Source organism: Panthera pardus, unplaced genomic scaffold, assembly GCF_024362965.1.
Source record: "Panthera pardus isolate Hobbes unplaced genomic scaffold, ASM2436296v1 HiC_scaffold_10, whole genome shotgun sequence".
Taxonomy (NCBI): domain Eukaryota; kingdom Metazoa; phylum Chordata; class Mammalia; order Carnivora; family Felidae; genus Panthera; species Panthera pardus.
The window spans coordinates 102,258,273-102,282,280 of NW_026526655.1; the positions used below are offsets into that span (position 1 = coordinate 102,258,273).

Consider the following 24,008-nt stretch of genomic DNA (forward strand, 5'->3'; position numbering starts at 1 on the left):
CCCAACAAGCGTGCATTTCCACCATCAGCTCCAGGGCACCCGGCCATCGTTCCCACGCTGCATGGCTACTGACGGAGTCCCCAAACCCAAGCCAGATCCCAGGCACCCAAAAGGGTCCCAAGGTTACCCCCGTCTATCCACTGTGACCCTGGACAGCTCTGTCACAGTCACTGATGTCCTGATTGGCACAAAACGAACAGGGCCCAGACGAACACAAGTGACACAGGTGTGTGGGTGCGTGTACGGGAAGAAGTGGGGTTTCCAAATGGATGCATGGCATAGACATGACTGAATGGGATTTGCTGTGCCAGACGTCCCCTCGCTTGGTCCTGAGACTGAGTCAGCTAACAATACATCACAGTTTAATCTCACAACTGCTGCCAGATTTCAGTGCTGATTTCATTTTCTGCTGTGGTATTTTCCCTCTTTCACACTATTGTTTAAGCATGTTTGCCTCATTCTAAAACTACATGCTCGTGCTATGTGCCAGCTGTTAATGTCATCTCCCCTAACTCTATCCTCAAACCATGAGGTATTACACTGATTTTAAAGATGACGAAACAGACTTGGAGAGACTGCACAAATTGCCCAAGGCCGTAAAGCAGGTAAATAATGGAGCCACGTTTAATTCCAAACTGATGCCTGAATCGTGGCTCCCTTGTTTACTTCTTCCAAAGTCCATGCTCTAATACACTATCAGAAAATCACACCAAATTATTTCCTCCTCAAAAATCTGCAAAGTTGCTTATGATCTAATGAGAGAATTATGGTCTATTTCTATCCAGTAATAAGTACTTCATGCTTTCAACTCTGCATACAATTTGCAGCCGTAATATACAATTATATTTGGGAAAAAACACCTGTAATACTACACATTAGACATCTAACCTCCCTAGTAATCAGAGAAATTCAAAATAATGAGATCACTTACTGAACTAACAGACTAAAAAATCTGATAATATCTAGTGTCGGCAAGGGTGTAGAGCAATGAGAATTTAATCAGGGAAGGTGGGCATCCCAAACAGGTACACTTTTGGAGACAATCTGGCAATATTTAGTAAAACTGAAGATATATGCTCCTTTCAATCCAGCAATTTCATTCATAGGTACCTGAGGGAACCTCCCAAATATGTGCAAAAGAACATTGTTTGTTAATTCTAAAAACTGGAAACAAAATGTCCATCAACAGAAGAGGTAAGTAAACTATGGCATTCGGTGAAACAGTATAGGCACTAAAAATAAATGGACTATACACACCAACATAAATGAATCTCAAAAATATTATGGCAAACGAGGGGCAGCTGGGTGGCTCAGTCGGTTAGGTGTCCAACTCCAGCTCAGGTCATGATCTCACGGTTCGTGGGTTCAAGCCCCGTATAGGGCTCTGTGCTGACAGCGCAGAGCCTGCTTAGGATTCTTTCTCCTTCTCTCCCCATCCGACCCCCCCTTGTGCTCTCTCTCTCAAAATAAATAATTAAACTTTTAAAAATATATATTATGGCAAACAAAAAGAAAGCAAGTTGCTGAAGAGTCAGAGCACATTACCACTTAGGCAAAGTTCAGAAACATAGCTTGTTTCCTCAAAAAATTAAAAATAGACCTACCCTATGACCCAGCAGTAGCACTGCTAGGAATTTACCTAAGGGATACAGGAGTACTGATGCATAGGGGCACTTGTACCCCAGTGTTTACAGCAGCACTCTCAACAATAGCCAAATTACGGAAAGAGTCTAAATGTCCATCAACTGATGAATGGATAAAGAAACTGTGGTTTATATACACAATGGAGTACTACACGGCAATGGGAAAGAATGAAATATGGCCCTTTGTAGCAACATGGATGGAACTGGAGAGTGTTATGCTAAGTGAAATAAGTCATACAGAGAAAGACAGATACCGTATGTTTTCACTCTTTATGTGGATCCTGAGAAACTTAACAGAAACCCATGGGGGAGGGGAAGAAAAGAAAAAAAAAAGAGGTTAGAGTGGGAGAGAGCCAAAGCATAAGAGACTCTTAAAAACTGAGAACAAACTGAGGGTTGACAGGGGGTGGGAGGGTGGGGAGGGTGGGTGATGGGTATTGAGGAGGGCACCTTTTGGGATGAGCACTGGGTGTTGTATGGAAACCAATTTGACAATAAATTTCATATATTGAAAAAAAATTACTTAAATAAAAAAAATTTTAAAAAAACACATAGCTTGTATTACGTTTCAAAAAGAGATAATTGTTATTTCTGAGCCAAAGGAAGGAGTATGCAATACGAAAGAAGTACACAGACCACTTATATTGGTAGAAGTTTATACCTTAGGCAAGGTGTTAGGTATATGGGTCATATGTTATTCTTTACACCTTTTAATGTGTTTGGACTCCTTCATAATATACACCACAAGCTACACTAATTTGGCCTAGAAAGTCTTTCTGCATCATAAGATGCTGATACAATATTTTACTAAGGTTGAGGGAATATATAGACCATTATATACGAAAAGTAAAGGTTCAAGCTGCTTTAATACATAATTTATAATTAATATTGCTTATATTTAAATGAATGGTTCTTAATGAACTGAAAATTATTTTCTCCCCCTAAAATAAAGTTAAGGATTCATCTTATAGTCTTGCATAGTGGTTAATGGCCTTAAATTAACAAATCTTTGGGGCACCTGGGTGGCTCAGTCAGTTAAAACGTCCCACTTCAGCTCGGGTCATGCTCTCACGGTTCGTGAGTTCGAGCCCCGTGTCGGGCTCTGTGCTGACAGCTCAGAGCCCAGAGCCTGCTTCGGATTCTGTGTCTCCCTCTCTCTCTGCCCCTCCCCCACTCAAGCTCGCTCTCTTTCTCAAAAATAAACATAAAAAAATTAACAAATCTTTTGATAATTCCAATATTAGCTATGACATTATTTCTTCTTATACTGGATTACAATGCCCCCCCCCCACAAATTCTGATCCAAGAATCTACCAAGTAATAGCACTTCAGCAGACATCCACAAAATTACAATTTAAAATATACTGAAGTACTTAATAAAGCAAACTCCTTAAAAAAAGGGATATTATAAAAGAGCCCTGTATTTTATTTTTTTTATGTTTGTTTATTTTTGAGAGAGACAGAGAGAGAGAGACAGAGAGTGAGTAGGGGAGGGGCAGGGAGAGAGGGAAACAAAGAATTCGAAGCAGGCTCCAGGCTCTGAGCTGTCAGCACAGAGCCTGATGTGGGGCCTGAACCCATGAACCGTGAGATCAAGACCTGAGCCGAAGGTGGATGCTCAATCAACTGAGTAAAATACATCTAAAATTTCTGTATTTTAGAAGCAGCGTTAGCAGCTTTGTTAAAAGACTACTTCTTCCTCCTGTCATCAAGCTCCCACAACACAGAAGCCCTCCAAACGACACCCACACACATGCAAGCCACACATGCCAGGAAGCCCTATAGAGTAGTCCAAGTGCCCGAAGAGTTTAGAGACAGACAGAACTAACTAAAAACCACCTCTACCTCTTTGCTGTAACACAAAGTTGGATCCCACACAGAATCTCAATGAATAGTGGTAGCTGCTTTTAGCAATAGTCAACTTGGGATAAAATAGGGTTGGACATAAAGGCAGCTCATTTAGACAGCAGAAGATCCTAGATTCCCAGGTGCCATAAATGAATCGTATAAATGGTCTAAGGAGGCTGGGCAGGCTGGCACATGCATGCCTTATGAAACTGTTTTATAATTACAGGTTTGTTTCTTTCCCTTAATACAAAGCTTCCCAAATGTCATACTTAAATAGCTGAAATTGCAAGTCTGCATTCATATCTAATTTGGTCCACAATGCATTGCCATCTTCATGGGAAATTTGTTGTTATTTGTATCAGTAACTAAAGAATAACAGCTACTGTCAGAAACCAGCCATTTCCGGATTTGTTTTAAGGACTGCGGGAATTACAGCTTGTTGGTTTAGGAATGCAGACATAGTGAAGAGCCAGTTTAGAAAGCTCATATTACAGATTATAAAACGTGACATTTTCCCAGAGGTTCAACCTACTTAAGAAAAAAAATGAATCTCGTCAAATTTAAAAGACATTCCACTGAAGGGACAGAGAAACCAAAGCAATACACTTGGGAATAAATTAATAAAAAATACTCAAGGACAGACAAAAGATCTGAATAAATGAAATGACCATGTTCTTAACTATGAAGGCTCAAAGCTGTAAAAGAATCAATTCTCCCCTAAATTATTCTATAGACTGAATAAAATCTCAATCAAAGTATAAAAGGTGCTCTAGGAACGTGTCACAGATATTTCTAAAATCTATCGGAAAGAATAAATTTGTGAGCTTGGTCATCAAAGTCATAAAAAATGAAAAAAGCACCAATTATTGAAACACATTATAAAGCAACAGGCATATAACAGTAATACATGAATAAGCTGGTATGATTCATATTCTTACAAAAGTCAAGAGTAAAAATTTTAAAGGACAACTTAAGTAATTTAATTAACTTGAGCCATTTAAGCTGTGATAATGAAGCAGGAAAACCTGGCAAATCAGTGGCACACAACAGAAAACTCAGAAACAGACTCTAGGTTAGAGAATTTGGTACAAGATAAAAGTGGTATTTTACATTACTGGGGAAAAGATAGTTTATTTAACAAATGGCATTAGGAGAATGGTCAGACATTTGGAGAAAAGTAAGGCTACATTCTTACCTCATTCCTTATACAAAAATAAATCATATAAGGAACAAATATTTACATTTAACTGTAAAATCATAGGCACAAGAAGAATGGGCACATATTTTTATAATCTTAAGGTAAGAAAGCCCTTCCTAACTGAATAAAAATCAGCAACCATCCAGAAAAAGGCTGATAGGTATAACAACAGAAATAGGTCAGAAAAGACCAATATCTTGGTAGAAACATGGGTAAAGGTACTTGGTTATCTTTACAAAGTCAATAATGTGAAAAGTTGATCAACCTGAAGGGAGCAGGTGTAGCTATAAGAGGGTAGCATAAGAGAGCCTTATGATAAAAATGCTCTGATTCTTGACTGCGGTGTTATCCACATTTATCAACATGTGTGATAAAATTGCATAGAACTAAATACATGTGCACGTAAAACTAGTGAAATCTGTATACCATCCATGGAATGTATCAATTCCCTGGTTGTGATGCTGGACTATATACTCAAGCAAGGTATTACCACTGGGAGAAACTGCATGAAGGGCATAAAGGAGCTCTCTGTATCATCTCCAACAGCTGCATGTGAATCTACAATTATCCCAAAATTAGTAGTTGCTAAAGATCATCATCTTGAAAATTCTATGAAATAATAAATGTAAGGAAAGATCATAAAGGGATGCCAAAATGACGAGGCACAAGATTGATGGGAAACTTTAGAACAGATACATCGGGGGTTGATGGCACCTGAACTTACTAACATCAACCCTCATGAATGATGCTAGTTTCCAGATCTGACTTCCCATTTATGGGCTATCACGACAGGTAGAAGAACACGTCAAATGACACCAGAAGGAGGCTATCAGTCAAGTTCAGACTGGAACATTCTACTCAATAAATGACTTGGTTTCTTCAACAAATAACATGATAAATAAAGAAGGGGTAGAAAATTATAAATTAAAAGCGACTTAAAGAGATATCAACCAAAGCAACATTTAGATGGGTTGTGATTTGCATAATATTAGATCTTATTAGGAATTAATGTCAGTTCTGTTTACTTGATATTACGTTTGAGTCCTTATCTTACATTTTTTTTAATGTTTATTTTTAATGTTTGTTTATTTTTGAGAGACGGAGCATGAGCAGGGGAGGGGCAGAGGGACAGAGGGAGACACAGAATCTGAAGTAGGCTCCAGGCTCTGAGCTGTCAGCACAGAGCCTGACGCGGGGCTCAAACTCACAAACTGTGAGATCATGACCCGAGCCGAAATTGGACACTTAATCGACTGAGCCACCCAGGCGCCCCCTCTGAGTCTTCATCTTAAAAGAGTAAGGTATATGGTATCTTCATCTTAAAGGAGTAAGGCGCCTGGGTGGCTCAGTCGGTTGAGTGTCCGACTTCGGCTCAGGTCATGATCTCACGGCTCATGAGTTCGAGCCCCACGTCGGGCTCTGTGCTGACAGCTCAGGGCCTGGAGCCTGCTTCCGATTCTGTGTCTCCCTCTCTCTCTGCCCCTAACCCACTTGCATTCTGTCTCTCTCTCTCTCTCAAAAATAAATAAACATTAAAATTAAAAAAAAAAAGTGTAAGGTATACATAGGCAAAATGGTATGAATGATTTGCTTTCAAATACCCTGACAGAGGAAAAGTAAGTATGAGAGTGTAGATTTGGGGGAAAAAAGGAGGAGGAGGAGGAGGAGGAGGAGGAGGAGGAGGAGGAGGAGAAGGGGGAGGGGGAGGGGGAGGGGGGAGGGGGAGGGGGAGGGAGGAGGGGGAGGGGGAGGGGGAGGGGGAGGGGGAGGGGGAGGAGGAGGAGGAGGAGGAGGAGGAGGAGGAGGAGGAGGAGAAGGAGAAGGAGAAGGAGAAGGAGAAGGAGAAGGAGAAGGAGAAGGAGAAGGAGACGGTTAAGCATCCAACTCGTGATCTTGGCTCAGGTCGAAGGAGAAGGAGAAGGAGAAGGAGAAGGAGACGGTTAAGCATCCAACTCGTGATCTTGGCTCAGGTCATGAGCTCACAATCTGTGAGTTTGAAGGAGAGGGAGAGAGGGAGAGAGGGAGAGAGGGAGAGAGGGAGAGAGGGAGAGAGGGAGAGAGGGAGAGAGGGAGAGAGGGAGAAGGAGACGGTTAAGCATCCAACTCGTGATCTTGGCTCAGGTCATGAGCTCACAATCTGTGAGTTTGAACCCCACATCAGGCTCTGTGCTGATGACAAGGAGACTGCTTGGGATTCCGTCTCTCTCCTTCTCTCTGCCCCTCTCCAGCTTGTGCTGTCTCTGTCTCTCTCCTCTAATTTTGGGGGGAAAAAAAACAAATGGTAGAACTAGAACATTGTCAACTGCTCAAGCTGGGTATACACGGGGCCTCGTCATACTATCCTATTTTTTTATGTTTAAAATTTCTCACAAGAAAAATATTTTAAGAAAAGATAAGTACATGTAGATGTACATTCAATGAAGCTGTTTTTCACTAGAGTGCTTCCAACAGTTCACAAAAATTAGAATCCATCTAGAGGCCCACTGGTGAAGAACTGGTTAAGTAAATTGTGTCACACAGTTGCCGTAAGATAAAATCCCCTGCAGCCACTAAGGGCGATATGGTTCCAGGGACACTAACTTTGAAAGCTGCCTATGGCATATTAGTGAATAAAAATAAACACAAGCGAGAAAACGGCAGGTACGTAGTATCTCCATAAGCACGGCAAGACGTCCAGATGCTGACAGTGGCTTTACCAAAATGCTGACAGTGGCTATCTCTGAATGGTAGACATACCAGAGACTGCTACCTGTTTTATATATTCTTAATATTGCTGGATGTTTTAATAACAATTATCTGTTTTTAAGTTTAGCTGTTTCCCTGTATGCTTACTTTCATGTGGTATGCACCAAGAAAAAGGTATTTTTAAAATGAAGCCATTTCCGTTTCTTTTAAGAAGAGATAACTGGACAAAAGCAAACAACCCAGGACTTATCAATACTGTAAAGGATAGACAAGGCTAGAGACTCAGGCAACCAATAATGCATTAAGGGTTACCAAATAAATCTGAAGCACACGCAGCCCAGGCACCAGAAGTAGGTCACACTCCCAGGACGAGTCTAACCTTGTCCAAGATGGCACAAAGGCCCTGGGTACCCAGCCCTTCCCTCGTCTCTGATGTTACCTGTCACCACCACAGTCCACCTTCCATGTATCACTCCAGCATCAGTGACAGCCCATAGTTTCCCACACATACCGCACTATTTCTAAGCCTCTGCCATACCTTTCCACCCCCCCCCGCCCCCGGCTTTCCCCCCAAACTCCCTCTGCCCCTCGCCTCTCTGCCTCACCGTGCAAGCAAGCATCCTTCAAAACTCAGTCCAGACCACCTGCTCCGGGACATCTCTGCTGCCAGTTCCGCCTCTGCCCCAGGCTGAGCCAACAGCCCCTCTGCTCGCCCACAGCACTGGGTCATGCCGCAGGGAAGACAACTGTTAAAGCGGGTTAGCGTACAAGCCCCTTGAGGGAAAGAAGGTTCCATGGCTTATTTTTGTAGACCCAGCAATACGTGTGGCCTGAGGCACATCAGAGCCCCCCAACGATGTCAGGAGAAGTAATGTGCAGCTGAAGGGCTGAGGAAATGAGGAAAATCTGAAACCTTTCCTACGGACACCCTGCCATATCAGTCCTGCGCAGTCACGGTACCTAGGGTCTATGAGCTTTTCCACAGCCCGTGAAAGTGTTTGAGACCTTAAAAAAAAAACAAAAACAAAAACAAAAAACCTTATTATTCCAGAATATGAAAATGTTTTAAAAAATCAAAATTAACATTTAATCAAATACCTACAACATATAACCTTTCAACAGCAACTCGGCTCTGTTCATAATTATATGTCAGGTTTTATGTAGCATATGGGTACATTTTATATGATGTAAGGTGGGGATTTGAAATGTTATAGCACCGAGGGGTGAGGGGCATGAGAGAAGGAAGGAAGGAAGGAAGGAAGGAAGGAAGGAAGGAAGGCAGGCAGACAGGCAGACAGACAAAAGAAACATAACAGTGCCTGGGGCTTAGGAAGGTCATTAAACCTCCCTGCCTAAAAAAAACCTGTTCTGGTACTTCCCCAGCTGGTTTGGGATCATGAAGTAAAAGCCGTATCCAAAGCAAACTAAATTCTTGAAAGCACTAAGTGTTGAAACCAATTTGACAATAAATTTCATATTTAAAAAAAAAATTTTTTTTTAAATAAATGTCCATCAACTGAAAAATAAATAAATAAATAAATAAATAAATAAATTCTTGAAAGCAAAGAAGCAAACACAAAATGTGTGTAGGAACCCCCTCACCTGGAGCTCCCAGGTCCCTAACAGGTAACCAGCGCATCATTCAGAGCCAAGAATGGACGCAGCCCAGCAGCCTCCCTCCTGGACCAGAATTCCCGGGTCCTTACAGGATAGGTTGGAGCTGTTTTTTCCGACCCAGGCTCCAGAAGCACAACCAGCAAAGGTGGAAATTCAGCAGGGAATGGTCAGGGAAAGCCAAGCCAAGCTGCATGCCAGCTTCCCTGAAGGCCCAGCTGTTCTCCTTCCAAGCCGGCTCCCCCTCCTCGTGGCAAAATTCCAAGCTGAAGCACTATAAGCCAGTTGGCACAGGGTCCTGAGGTGAAAAGCTCAGAGCCTAGCATTAGGACAAGCACAAAACATGCATATTTGCAGAATACTCCATTGTTAACTTTAAGTTATCTCTATCAGCTCTAACTAACTACAGCCGATTCCGGTTATTTGAAGTAGACAAGGTCTAGAAAGGGAATCAGTGAATATTGAACCACTGCCCCTAAGGACATACAGGGTTAGGTTCTCATGAGTCTCTGGGATGTCCGGTCACAACATTTTCATCAAGCAACCAAAATATAACCTTGCTTTATGTGTGTTGATGTTTAAAGATGCCTCTTTTATATTGTTGATTTATTATCAACATTCAGCTCACAGCCCACGGCACTGTAACTCGGGTCTGGGAAAAAAAAGTTGATCTTATACACGTATTTTTCTTCTTCGGGCATATCACAGCCTTCGTGCACTCAGAAACACCAGACTGCACTTCAGCACTACACGTAGCCATTTTGGAAAGTGGGTTCACCAACAAAAAGCACAACGATGTGAAAAGTATGGCACTAAACAGAACATAAACCAGCCACTTGTTTACAACCTGAGAGCTGAAACAAGAAGGTCCCCCTGTTTGACCTCAGCCGGGAGCGTGAACACTGGTGAACTCCTATTTTTCACTGTTCTGCCCATGTTATTTCCACCAAAAAACTACTCTGAGTATTGCTTTCAGGGTTACAAATAAATTGTAGTGAGTTGGCGAATTCATAAATAAAGAATACGCAAATAATGAAGACTTTCTTACCAAAAAAAAAAAAAAAAAAAAAGTACATGTGCCTTTAAAAGCATTTGAAGAAGGCATGCTCTTGACCTTTTTGTAAAAGAATGGAATCCAGAACGAGTTAACTATTAAAAGCTTTAAGAGTATGAAAGTAGTCAACATTGAAGCAGTCAACGAGGGGAAGATTCCATAACCACCAGACAGTAGAGGGCACTGGGTGACCTTCCTTCCTTCAACCAGCAGGTTTCCGAGAAGTGGTGTATTACGTCTTGAATTTTAACAGATTCCTAGGGTGCATCATTTTGAAAAACTAAACATCTTTGTAAAGTTATATCTACTTCCTAAATTTAAGTATTATAGAACCAAAGCTGCCATATATCAAGTTTGCTTTAAAGCTTGTAAATAATCCTATGCATTGCTAAATGTCATCCAAATGTGTCATTTCACTAAAGTTGGGGGGTGGGGGTGCCTAAGACCAGAAGGAGGGGGGAAAAATACCTTCATTATTTTTATTACTCTTAAAAGTACTGAGCACCTAGCATCCTGCTAAGATGGCAAATGATAAATGTTCACCTTTTAAACAGAACTTAACCTTGGCAAATTAATACCTTTATATAATATTTCAGTGTAACTAAAGTTCATAAGAATTATTTATGAAGTTCATAAATTAAATCACATCACATTGAAGACTATGACTAAAAGTGAAAGGCTCATTCCACTTTAATCTCTTCTGGCCTACTTCAAAAGCATATTTTGTTTTTTTAACCTCCAGAGGGAGAACCAACTTTTATTGTAAAAATAGATCTCAGTAACAATGAAATAGTAAAAGCTGGTCATTACAATAAAAAGAGAAAAACTGAACAGGAATTTGGTTTAAATTTTCTCGAAAGCATAATTTTTTAAAATATGAACTTAGGTATACATTTATAGACTAAGACCACATGAGGATTAAATAAACATTTGAAAACCCCTTGGCCTTTTTCTTCTAAGTATTTAGTGGTATAACTGAAATCAAAGCACTATTAGAAAACTCAGTTTATTCACCTTTCATGGACATAAGACATTTGAGAAACATATTTTCAATGTATTAACTTATGAATGATTTTGAAGTTTTTAACCTCAACCGTTTATTTAATGTTTGTTTATTTTTGAGAGAGAGAGACAGAGACAGAGACAGAGACAGAGACAGAGACAGAGAGAGAGAGAGAGAGGGCGAGTAGGCGAGAGGCAGAGGGGGGGGAGACACAGAATCTGAAGCAGGCTCCAGGCTCTGAGCCGTCAACACAGAGCCCGATGCGGGGCTCAAACTCACGAACTGTGAGATCATGACCTGAGTCGAAGTTGGATTTCCAACCAACTGAGCCACCCAGGCACCCCAACCTCAACTATTTGTTAGGTGGGTTAAAAAAACAGTCTTCTTCTTTAGGGGTTTACATAACACCTTAAGTACAAAATAAATATCAGCTAAATCTGATGACTACAAAAATGCTTCTCAGTGTTGTAACTACTCTGTTACATAATGCCATTAGCACCTGCCCTTTCCTGAGGCAGAGTCATAAGCAATTCTGATAAATAAAATGTTGAATGTCGTGAGTATATCACCCCCTGAAAAATCAACACCTGTAATTCCACAGACCTGCCTTTGTGACCCTCAAGTTGGGGTAAATACACAAAATCACAATTTGGGTTCTCTGTTCAAGACAAGTAAGACTCTCTAAGAACTACTATCCTAGACAGTCGAGTTTCCCAAAGGGTTAGACACTTAACTATTTGGAAAGAATATTCCACACACTTTCCTTCTTAAACAAGGTATATTGAATATAAATTCTACTTTTTTTTTGATTCACAGCCCTCGGTGAGAACGTTAACCCTTGTACAATGCGTTGGGAGGCAATTCTCCAGGGATCTCTCACACTTTTGCACATCTTATGAGGAAACGGCTGCTTTCATTCTGGACTACCTATACACAGATGTGTGTCTGGTAAACAGCCTAGAAACACAGACATCCTCTCCCTCCAGAGGAGAGGGCAGAGTTGTTTACTGTCCAGTAGAACAAAAGGAGAGTCCCCTTCCAGGCTAAGGTTAGGCAGGTTTGTTTGTACCACTTAAAAAAAAAAAATCTGGATTACCTCAACTCAGGGTTCTACAGCCGCAGACGCATGGGGCAAGAGGAGGAAATACACAAACGTGAGACTCATGCTATTGGCTGTGCTGTACTACAGTCCTCTGTCCGTGACCCAGGAGTCTCATGCTCTCTGCCAGCACCTAGATTGGGATTTCCTAAACTCAGGGCTCTACAGCCATGACTCAAACCCACTGAGTGGGCAGCATCTTTCTGGACCACTCTGCATTGCCCCCATGGGATAAATGGGCCAAGAGGTGCTGACACAAACACGCAATTCATGCTGCTGACTGCGCCGTGTAGAGACAGTCCTTTGTCTCTGACCCCAGATTACCATGTCTTCTGCCGGCGTCCAGCAAACCGGGCTGACTGTCAGCTTTCAACTAGGATAAAATGTCAGGTTCTTCACAGTTCTTGGCAGTTGCTGCTGACGATGGACGCTAGCAGAGACATGGCTTTCTGGAACAGAAAAGACAAAGGTCTCATGGGCTTTGGGGATATAAGAAGATCCCCTGGGGTCTGGCAGCAAATGCTCTTGTCCAAGAGGTGGGTGTTGGGGAGTAAGGGCTGATTAACCTTTAGAGAATGAACAGCAAAGGGTAGGACTGACACAAGCTGTCCAGTGGTGCTTTGGCTGTGGCTCACCGTCCTTGGCAATGCTGCACGCCACCTCTCAGATGAGAGGCAATGTGGCTGTAGCTGTTGGATCAGCAAAGGAATCCCCAGAGCCTAAACAAAAGATGTCCGCAATGAGGATCTAGAGCTCTGGGTGACTGAAACGTTCATTAAGTTGGACGATGAACAGCCACCAGGCCACTCGGAACTAAAAATGTGCCTTGTTTCCTGGCAGAGAGCCCCTCTCCTGCTCTGCACCCCCAGTCCTTCCCCTCACCCTCTACCCTGAGATCTGCTTTAAGAAGAAGGACAATTCCCCGAAAAACAAATAATCCAGTGAAGAGATGGGCAAAAGACATGAAGAGACGCTTCTCCAAAGAAGACATCCAGACGGCCAACCGACACATGAAAAAATGCTCAACATCACTCGTCATCAGGGAAATACACATCAAAACCACAATGAGATACCACCTGACACCTGTCAGAATGGCTCACAATAACAACTCAGGCAATAACAGATGTTGGCGAGGACACGGAGAAAGAGGACCTCTTTTGCATTGCTGGTGGGAATGCAAGCCGGTGCAGCCACTCTGGAAAACGGTATGGAGGTTCCTCAAAAAATTAAAATAGAACTACCCAACGACCCAGCAATTGTACTACTAGGGAATTTATCCAAGGGATACAGGTATGCTGTTTTGCAGGGGCACATGCACCCCAATGTTTCTAGCAGCACTTTCAACAATAGCCAAAGTATGGAAAAAGCCCAAATGTCCATCGATGGATCAATGGATAAAGAAGATGTGGTATATATATACAACGGAGTATTACTTGGCAATCAAAAAGAATGAAATCTTGCCATTTGCAACGACATGGATGGAACTAGAGGGTATTCTGCTAAGCAAAATTAGTCAGTCAGAGAAAGACAAATATCATATGACTTCACTCATATGAGGACTTTAAGACACAGAACAGATGAACATAAGGGAATGGAAGCAAAAATAATATAAAAACAGGGAGGGGGACAAAACAGAAGAGTCTCTTAAGTATGGAGAACAAACAGAAGGTTACTGGAGGGGTTGTGGGAGGCAGGATGGGCTAAATGGGTAAGGGGCGTTAATGAATCGACACCTGAAATCATTGTTGCACTATATGCTAACTCATTTGGATGGAAATTTAAAAAATAAAATTTAAAAAAAAATTTTATTAAAAAAAAAAGGAGGAGGAGGACAATTATGGGTAGGCTGAGGGCTCCCTGTCCTTAAGAGAGACTAGAAAGCCTTATGCACCTAAGTATGCTGGGGGACTTCTCAGGAGGGAAGGACTCCAACTTTTATGGCTCTGTGGATACAGGTACCCAGTCACCACCCTACCTGGCCCTGTGTAAGGAGGTACTCAGATTCAGCCAATGGGGTTTGGATAAGATTCACAGTGGGGGAGAGAGACTAATGTGACCTAGTGGATGGGGCCCTTCAGGCCAATCCAAAGTACTATTGTTTTCTCACGTGAATGTATAAATGGTAGGTTGCACTTACTTCTACTTCCCTGTCCGTAGTGCCAGGGGGGATTCTCCCCCATCAGGAGGAGCTACAGGCAGAGAAACGCCACCACAAGTTCCCCTGCATCCCCTCCCCAGGAAGAACTGAAAATGGACATGACCCCTCTGCTCAGTGAGCAGAACTCAAGGCCGTTGCCATAGCTCTGGTTGATGTTCCCATGGATGAATCTGATGTTTGTACTGACCCCTGTGCTGTCGCCAAAGGCCTAGTGGTTTGATCTGCCACTTGGAAAACTGTCCGCTGGGCTGTGAACCGTGGCAACGATTCTCAGCTGCTGACCGAACCAGCGGGGCAACTCATCCAGATGCCCACAAATCTGGTGGAGCCGCACTCCAGCTACTGATGGCACCTACACCACCCGGGCTGCCCGCACGGCTGCCTTGGTCCATCCTCGCAGGCGGGCACAACAAAAAGAACTCCACCTCTGATACACGGCCACCGCCACGTGCCAGACTTGTGACTCCAGCCAGAGGCTGACGCGCTGGTCCGGTGGTGAGGGAGGCCACACCACACAGACTGTTGCCCCCACCGGCTTCTGGCAGACTGTTTACACTTGACCTTTGACCTCCTCTCAGGAAGCCACACTCCCAGGACATTTTTTTTTTCAGGTTATAGTCTTAATGTCCCAAATCACCTGAAACCACTGTGACCTTTGAAAAGAATCTGTGCCATGTGTTTGGTTTTCCACACTATTTGCAGTCTGACAATGGTGCATCTTTCATCACAAATGCTAAGGAACAAAGGGCTAACGGTCAAGGTATTCCATAGACTGTCTACTCCTCCCTACCATCCACAGCCATCTGGTATCATCTGAAAAAAGGCTCCTGAGAAATCAACTCAAAAAGATTTCTCACCCTACCTACCTAATCTCCTCCTGGAGCACATAACATACAAAGTACAATGGTCTGTTCCCTGAATGTGGCCGTCCCCAGAAAAGGATCAGCCTCTCTCCGGAGCTTCCTGGGTAATGATCGGAACAAACAATATTGCAAGTGGGGGTGAGGGGGTTGACACAGACCAGTGTGAAATCCTGGGATTCCATACTGGCCATTCCTTTGTAAGATGCTTCTTTCTTTCCTCTGCAGAAACCCCCTTGCCAGCCTAATTGGTACATCCTCCACGTGACAAGTCGCCAAAAGGGGCTTAGGGGATTTGAATTCTGGTTCAGCTGCCTGGATTCCCTTGTTGAATTGACCAAGTCCCAGATCACAAGAATAATGACCCACTCAAATGCACCGCAGTCCAAAGTAGGGGACATAATGCATCTCTGTGAGTTTTATAAAAATTCCCTTCAGGGGAAGTGCCTGGCTGGCTCAGTCAGTGGAGCGTGCGACTCTTGATCTCAGGGTGTGAGTTTGAGCCCCACATTGGGCGTAGGGATTACTTAAAAATAGAATATTTAAAAAGAAAAAAATTCTCTTCAGGGAGTAGGAGTTGATTAGAAGAAAGGTGAAGTGATAGATGCTGGAATGAAACACGCAGATTTCTGTACAGGTGGAGGTAGAGAGATAACCTCAGCATCTAGGGAGAGAACGATTTACAACCCAGGAAACGCAGGCAGGGAGCTCTTTAGAGATCTTTTGTCTTTCACAACTGCCTGCCCCTGCAATAGTCCTCATGAGGCAAAATACCCTGCTGAGTTTCCCCCAAACTACTGTAAGTACCTCCAATCTCCTGATACCTGAATCTGCCGACCCCTAAAAGATGGCTCTGACCACCATTCGATCACTGTTACCAACAAGTCTATCTGACGCATACATCCCAGCTCCGATGCCTCCCATGGAAAATACTTGTCAACATTTCCAGATGTCTCCTCCGCCTGTTCCCATAGACAAATGCCACTCAGCTGGTAGCACGGACAGGACAGACAGGACTGACTGCCCTCAGGCAGCCCCACCAAAGGCAAGTTCCACATGCAATGATGTGTGCTCGAGTGAAAACCCTCCAGTCCACCAGCTGGCCGAAGGTTACACTGGAGGCCTTGACAACCTGTGCCCTCTGAGCCACAAGGCTCCCAGGGTAAACTGTAAAGAAATTTCTTTCCAAGGAAAGAAATTTGCATGTGCACCACCAGGCCTGTGATTTGTGTGTGTGTGTGTAAGTATTAACTTGCCTCCTTCTCAAAAGCGCTGTTATTTGCATCTTAAACCCGAGGGTGTTTCAAGAAAACACCACAAGCAAGCTCTCGGGTAACCAACACAGGTGATCACTCCAAAACTAATCTAGTTACTCAGCGGGAGCTTCCAGAAGATTAAATGGCTCATTGCTTTAGGTATGTCCTACGGGTAGTCTTCCCTATGACCAGTCTTCCAGTTAGAAAAGGTGGTATGAAATCTGTCCCCAGGTGTGTTTTTTCCATGTATTAGTTCTTTTATTTATTGAGGCATAAATGACATACAATGAGTTGCTTATATAATAATTACATAATAATTTTTACTATTAATATTAATTGATAATCATTTAATTTTAATAAAATTGTTTAATATTAATAATTAATATTACAAAATTATTTAAATTTTGACTTTCTGTATACACCTGTAAAAGCATTACAACATTCAAGATCATGAAAATATCCATTCCCCTGCCTCCCGACCAAAGTTTACTCATGCCCCTATATAATCACTGGTCCTCTCCCGAGGTAACCACTAATCTGCCGTCATGATAGATTAATTTGCATTTTCTAGAATTTTAAATAAATGGACTCAAATGGATTATACTTTCTTGTCTAGCTTCTTTCACTTGGCTTATTTTGAGAAATCTGTCCCCAGTTGTAGCTAAAGTGATTAGTAACACCACCTTGCACCGCAACACATTCAGATCAGGATCAACTCACCGGCCAGACTTGTTATGAATGACAGAATCATTCTAGACTACAAACCAACATGTCTTATGAATACAAACATAAACATCCTTAAATTATTAGCAAATGGAATTCAGGAATATATACAAGGAATTACATGCCATGACCGAGTGGGGTTTCTTCCAAGGAAACAAAGTTAGTTCAATATTTCAAAAGTAATCAGTGTAATCTACCACAGCAGAAGGCTAAAGAAGAAAAATCACATAATCATATCAGAGCTAAGGAGGGGTTAGGGCTGAAGGGAAGCAGTTGTGGCTATTACAGAATAATAGGAGGGCTCCTTGATGATGGAAATGTCCTGTACCTTAATTATTTCAATTGTGGTATTATTGTTTTGCAAGATGTTACCATTGGGAGAAAACAGGTAAAGGGTACAAGGGATCTCTGCATTATTTAACGACTGCGCGTGAACCTACAATTACCTCAAAATAAAAAATAGGGATTTTTTTTTAGTGCATTATGTCAAAATAAAAATAAAGTATTTGTTTTTTTAAAATGGCATTGTTTCGGGGAGCCTATGTGGCTCAGTCGGTTATGCTTCCGACTCTAGATTTTGGTTCAGGCCATGATCTCCCAGTTTGTGGGAACCAGCTCCACATCAGGCTCTGCCCTGACAGTGCAGAGCCTGCTTGGGATTCTCTCTCTCCCTCCTCTCTCTCTGCAAGTGCGTGCATGGATGTTCTCTCTCTCTCAAAATAAATAATTTTTTTTAATCTCTAAAAAATTGGCATTGTCTCCAAAGGAATTATCAGTCAAAACACCTGTCATCATATTTTAATATTTCTAATTCCTATCCCTAGTCATAAATATAATACTTCTTTTTTTTTACTGTTTATTTATATTTGAGAAAGAGAGAGACAGCGTGTGAGCAGGGCAGGGGCAGAGAGAGACCGAGGCAGACTCTGATGCAGCCTCCAGGCTCTCAGAGGTCAGCACAGAGCCCAAGGCAGGGCTTGAACTCACGAGCCGTGAGATCATGATCTGAGCTGAAGTCGGACGCTTAACCAACTGAGCCACCCAGGCGCCCCAGTCATAAGTATTTCTAGACAGGATACAGGCAATATCTCAGCAGTGTTTATTTACGTTTAAATAAGACTTAAGAAAGTCTTCCCTACTCCTAGACAACGTAGGACACTTCCTACCACAGCCCCCTGATCGCAAGCCCTGGTCTCCTAGTCTCACCTCAGCCCAAAATACCACCCCACCATGTTAGCTGGACAGACACAGGACAAGGAGCGAATCATACACATACAGGTCTCACACACACACTCTTCTCTCACATCCAGCTCGCTACAATTCCTCTGAATATGAACACTCACAGGAACAAGAGAATGGCAAAGGGGAGGGACTGGCTAACACCTCCAGCTGCCTGACCACCAAAAACGAGTTATGCCATCAGAAGAGTACGACAGACACAGGAAGAGAAAAGAATGGGGGAAAAAACCAGAGGGAACAGAGAGAAAAGCCACGCTGCATTCTTATCCCCCCATCTCAGCACTTACCTCCTTCCTCCACCTTCACAAAACAAACGCCCCCAACTCTGCCCACCTCCTACCCCAGAAGCATTTCCCAAGTGCTTCCTTCCCTTTAAAACACACTAATCTCCTCCCAGCTTTGCTTGAGCCATGCCTCAGGAATCGCATACCAAGAAATGAAAATAAATACTGGATGGAGATAATTCATCATTTGTGAGCACTCTAGCCTTTGCCTTCTAGCAAAGCTTTCCTGTAACCGTAGTCCATTTTTTTTAATAACTAGGTTCCTTTTAGAAATTAGAGGTTTAGTTTACATCAAGACACCTAATATAAAACTACGACTCACACCCACTGGGCAAGCACTGCTTTCAACCTCTGTTAAGGCATCTTGCCCGGCTGCCTCTACGCTGAGACCCAGCAAGGGTAGCCTGTGAGTACTCAGGACTGGCACCCCAAAGATGTGAGGGCGGGCTGCGGCAATGACAAGAGCCTCTCCACTAAGTGGGAAGGCCGATTAGGCTGACTAGTTGGCTCATCAGGTTCCCCATCTTCTCTTAATATTTCAGGTGTTCTGTTTCCAGCTGACTGTGATACAAAGAGGTTACATAGTCCTTTTACCAGAATTAATCTACTTTACCATAGCCTAGAGTTGCACATTCAGTTCTAATAGTTTCCAAGTTCACAGCTAATCAGAATGACTACATTTCCTGAAGAGCAAATGACTCTGTTCATTCACCTGCCATTTTGTTCAGGTGTCTAAGAAGTGCCAGGCACTTGGAGATACAGAACTGACCAATACAGGGTAATCCCTATTCTCCTTGGCTTATGTAGAGGAGGGAGATCAGACTGAAGAGTACATAAATAAAAATGACTATGGGGGTGCCTGCGTGGCTCAGTTGGTTAAGCGTCCGACTTCAGCTCAGGTCATGATCTCACAGTTTGTGCATTCGAGCCCCGCGCCGGGCTCTGTGCTGACAGCTCAGAGCCTAGAGCCTGCTTCGGATTCCGTGTCTCCCTCTCTCTCAGGCCCTCCCCCACCTGTGCTCTGGCTCTCTCTGGCTCTCAAAAATAAATAAATGTAAAAAAAATTTTTTTTTAATTTAAAAAATTTAAAAAATGACTGTAAATAAAATAATTACAAAGTGTGCTAGTTGCTAGCAAGGATATAAACAAAGCTGAGGAACTTGCACTTTCTGGGGATACGCAAAGCAATTTCCCTTCCAATGCTATCCAAATATAGAATTAAAAATTCATATGATTTAGGGGAGCCTGGGTGGCTCAGTTGGTTGAGCATCCGACCTCAGCTCAGGTCATGATCTCAAAGGTTTGCAAGTTCAAGCTCCACATCAGGCTCACTGCTGTCAGTGCACAGAGCCTGCTTCAGATCCTCTATCCCCTCTCTTTGCCACTCTCCGACTCATGCTTGCTCGCTCTCTCTCAAAAATACATAAAACATTTAAAAATTTCATATAATTTACTGACCCCCAAACATACTCTAAAATTTACTTTAAAAAACTAAATCGCAGATGCCAGCTTGCTATTATCTCTTTAGGTTAAAAGCTAAATGTCATTCCAACTGCATACACTAGAAGCAGTAAGTGGAGGCCTTAAGACACCATTTCCTTAGGTAGAAATTACCCAAAATGAGTCCCTGAGGAACCAGGGAAGGAAGCAGGAAGCAGGCTGGAGGGCATGCCTTCACCTATTTCAAAACCTGGCCTAGCGGGGGCTCCGCAACAAGAAAAAACCACTTAGCACCCTGCTCCCTGGGATCTGCAATCCTCACTAGTTCCATAGTTCAACTGCATTAAGCAACTTTTGTGGATTCACCTGGGCACAAAACCATCATGTGAAAAAGTGCTTTGTTTTAGGAATGTGGAGCATATTCCAAACAAGCAACCAACAAATCAACTCCACTTAAATTGGAGATTGCCCCCACAACTATATGGTCAACTGATCTTTGACAAAGCAGAGAAGAATACCCAATGGAAAAAGGACAGTCTCTTCAGCAAACGGTGTTGGAAAAACTGGACAGCAACATGCAGAAGAATGAAACTGGACCACTTTCTTACACCATACACAAAAATAAATTCAAAATGGATGAAAGACCTAAATGTGAGACAGGAAAGCATCAAAATTCTAGCGGGGAACACAGGCAGCAACCTTTTTGACCTTGGCCATAGCAACTTCTCACTTGACACGTCACCCGAGGCAAGGGAAACAAAGCAAAATGAACTATTGGTGCTTCAGCAAAATAAAAAGCTTCTCTTCTGCACAGCAAAGGAAATAATCAACAAAACTCAAAGGCAGCCTACACAACGGGAGGAGATTTGCAAATGACATATCAGATAAAGGGTTAGTATCCAAAATCGATAAAGAACTTACCAACCTCAACACCCAAAAAATAAAGAATCCAAGTAAGAAATGAGCAGAAGAGCGATATTTTTCCAAAGAAGACATCCAGATGGCAAACAGACACATGAAAAGATGGCTCAACATCATTCATCATCAGGGAAACACAAATCATCAGCACAATGAGGTACCACCTCACATCTGTCAGAATGGCTAAAATTAAGTAACACAGGGGCGCCTGGGTGGCTCAGTCGGTTAAGCATCCGACTTCGGCTCAGGTCATGAACTCACGGTTCATGGGTTCAAGCCCCGCATCGGGCTCTGCGCTGACAGCTCGGAGCCTGGAGCCTGCTTCTGATTCTGTATCTCCCTCTCTCTCTCTGCCCTTCCCCTGCTCATGCTGTCTCTGTCTCTCAAAAATAAATAAATGCAAAAAAAAAATTTTTTTTAATTAAGTAACACAAGAAACAACAGGTGTTGACAACGATGAGGAGAAACGGGAACCCTCTTGCACTGCTGGTGGGAATGCAAATTGGTGCAGCCACTCTGGAGAACAGTATGGAGGTTCCTCAAAAAGTTAAAAATAGAACTACCCTATGACCCAGCAATTGCACTACTAGGTTATTTACCCAAAGGATACAAAAATACAGATTCAAAGAGGTACATGCACCTTGATGTTTACAGCAGCATTATCAATAATAGCCAAACTATGGAAAGTGCCCAAATGTCCATCAACTGATGAATGGGCAAAGACGATGTGGTATATATACACAATGGAATACTACTCAGCCATCAAAAAGAAGGAAATCTTGCCATTTGGAAGAACATGGATGGAGCTAGAGTGTATTATGCTAAAAGAAATAAGTCAGAAAAAGACAAACACCATATGATTTCACTCACATGTGTAATTTAAGAAACAAATGAACATACGGGGTGGGGGGAAGAGAGGGAAACAAACCACAGGAGATCTCTAAACGATAAAGAACAAAGGTGATGGAGGCAGGTGGGTGGGGGATGGGCTAGATGGGTATTAAGGAGAACACCTGTTATGATGAGCACTAGGTGTTGTATATTAAGTGATGAACCACTGAATTCTCTTAAAACCAATAATGCACTGTATGTTAACTAACCAGAATTTAAATAAAAATTTGAAGAAAAAAATGAGAAATTTTTGAAAATTAAAACAAACAAACAAACAAACTGGAGGGGCATCTGGGTGGTTCAGTGGGTTGAACGTCTGACTTCAGCTCAGGTCATGATCTCGCGGTTCGGGAGTTCAAGCCCCGCATCAGGTTCTCTACTGTCAGCACAGAGCCCACTTCAGATCCTCTGTCCCCCTCTCTCTACCCCTTCCCCGCTTACGCTCTAGCAAAAATAAAATAAAAATAAAAGATAAAATAAACTGGAGACTACCATGTTAAAACACTAGCCCTGCTTTCTACAGCGTCCAGTCAAAACTCAATCACATCGGGGCGCCTGGGTGGCGCAGTCGGTTAAGCGGCCGACTTCAGCCAGGTCACGATCTCGCGGTCCGTGAGTTCGAGCCCCGCGTCAGGCTCTGGGCTGATGGCTCGGAGCCTGGAGCCTGTTTCCGATTCTGTCTCCCTCTCTCTCTGCCCCTCCCCTGTTCATGCTCTGTCTCTCTCTGTCCCAAAAATAAATAAAAAACGTTGAAAATTTAAAAAAAAACTCAATCACATCAACCAATCTCTGAGGAATATGAAGTTACACTGTCAGAGCTACCTAATCTTTTCAAATGTGCCAAACATAATAACCTAATGTTAAAACCTAGTGACTTTAAGATACATTTGACTAGAGGGGCGCCTGGGTGGCGCAGTCGGTTAAGCGTCCGACTTCAGCCAGGTCACGATCTCACGGTCCGTGGGTTCGAGCCCCGCGTCAGGCTCTGGGCTGATGGCTCGGAGCCTGGAGCCTGTTTCCGATTCTGTGTCTCCCTCTCTCTCTGCCCCTCCCCCGTTCATGCTCTGTCTCTCTCTGTCCCAGAAATAAATAAAAAACGTTGAAAAAAAAAAAAAAAAAAAGATACATTTGACTAGAAATCTGACCCACACAGGCAATAATCTGAATTCCCATTAGCGCATCTGTAAGCACTACATGATGGAACAAAAATGAATCCAGGCTTCATCTGTGCCTCAGAAGGGGATTTAAAAAAAATAATAACAAAAACAAAAACAGCTCTGAATTGTCACTTTGGGAAAAAAACTATACTTCTTAAGATTCAAATGTAATCTCCCCCAGTGTAACTCCAAACTTTTTGTCAATTTGTTTGGCTTTGCTTTCTCTACCAAAATTACACAGAGACTAAAATAGAGCCTCCGGATTTGTTCTTTGCTACTGGCCTCCACTTCTCCCCAAACATTTTAAAAAGGCTGGCCTACACTAGTTAGGAAATTACCTCCGAAATCTTCCACCCCACCTTTTTTTCTAAACTCCTATGGCCATAAATTGGGGAGGGGGTGTGTGGATTTGTAGTCTAGTCCTCTTGACACAAATTAGGAATTGAAAAGGAATCATCTCCTTTCCTTTTTTTCAAGTTTATTTTTATTTATTTTGAGAGAGAGAAAGAGAATCCCAAGCAGGCTCCCCACTGTCAGCGCAGAGCCGGACATGGGGCTCAATCTCACAACGGTGAGAACATGATCTGGGCCAAAATCTAGAGTCGGATACTTCACCGAATGAGCCACCCAGGAGCCCCATCTTTTTTTAAATGATCTCCAGAGAATTTTCCATCAATTCCCTCCCTTCAGCCAGCTTTGTAACCACTACCAGAAAATTCTTATCATCCTCAAACTCTGCCATCCACCTGTGCTGCTCCTTTCTGTTCCCATGGAGAATATCACCCTAACTTTGTAAAGACCTGACCTCTCAGTCTCATCCTCTGCTTAAAAGCCTGACTTCCCATCTCAAAATAAAAGTCAAAACCCATATAGTACCTATAAAGGCCACGCTCTCCGTCACCTAGCCAGCCTGCCACCTCTTTCAACTCTCCAGTCTC

At 42.8% G+C, this 24,008-nt stretch overlaps 1 protein-coding gene across 10 annotated transcripts in view; it reads right to left on the minus strand.

Moving 5' to 3' along the window:
- CUNH2orf76 (chromosome unknown C2orf76 homolog) overlaps positions 1–24,008 on the minus strand; it is a 71,608-nt gene that overhangs the window by 38,046 nt on the left and 9,554 nt on the right. For 2 of the 10 annotated variants that reach the window (XM_053909588.1, XM_053909586.1), the window contains exon 2: positions 12,469–12,593. The exons of 4 other annotated variants lie outside the window; for them this stretch is intronic. In XM_053909588.1, the coding sequence (XP_053765563.1) occupies positions 12,469–12,471 (3 nt within the window). In that variant the 5' untranslated portion in view covers positions 12,472–12,593. Of the gene's footprint in view, positions 1–8,976; positions 9,287–12,468; positions 12,594–24,008 lie in introns of those variants that run through there. 4 more of the 10 variants (XM_053909624.1, XM_053909615.1, XM_053909596.1 and 1 more) reach the window with 3 other exon arrangements.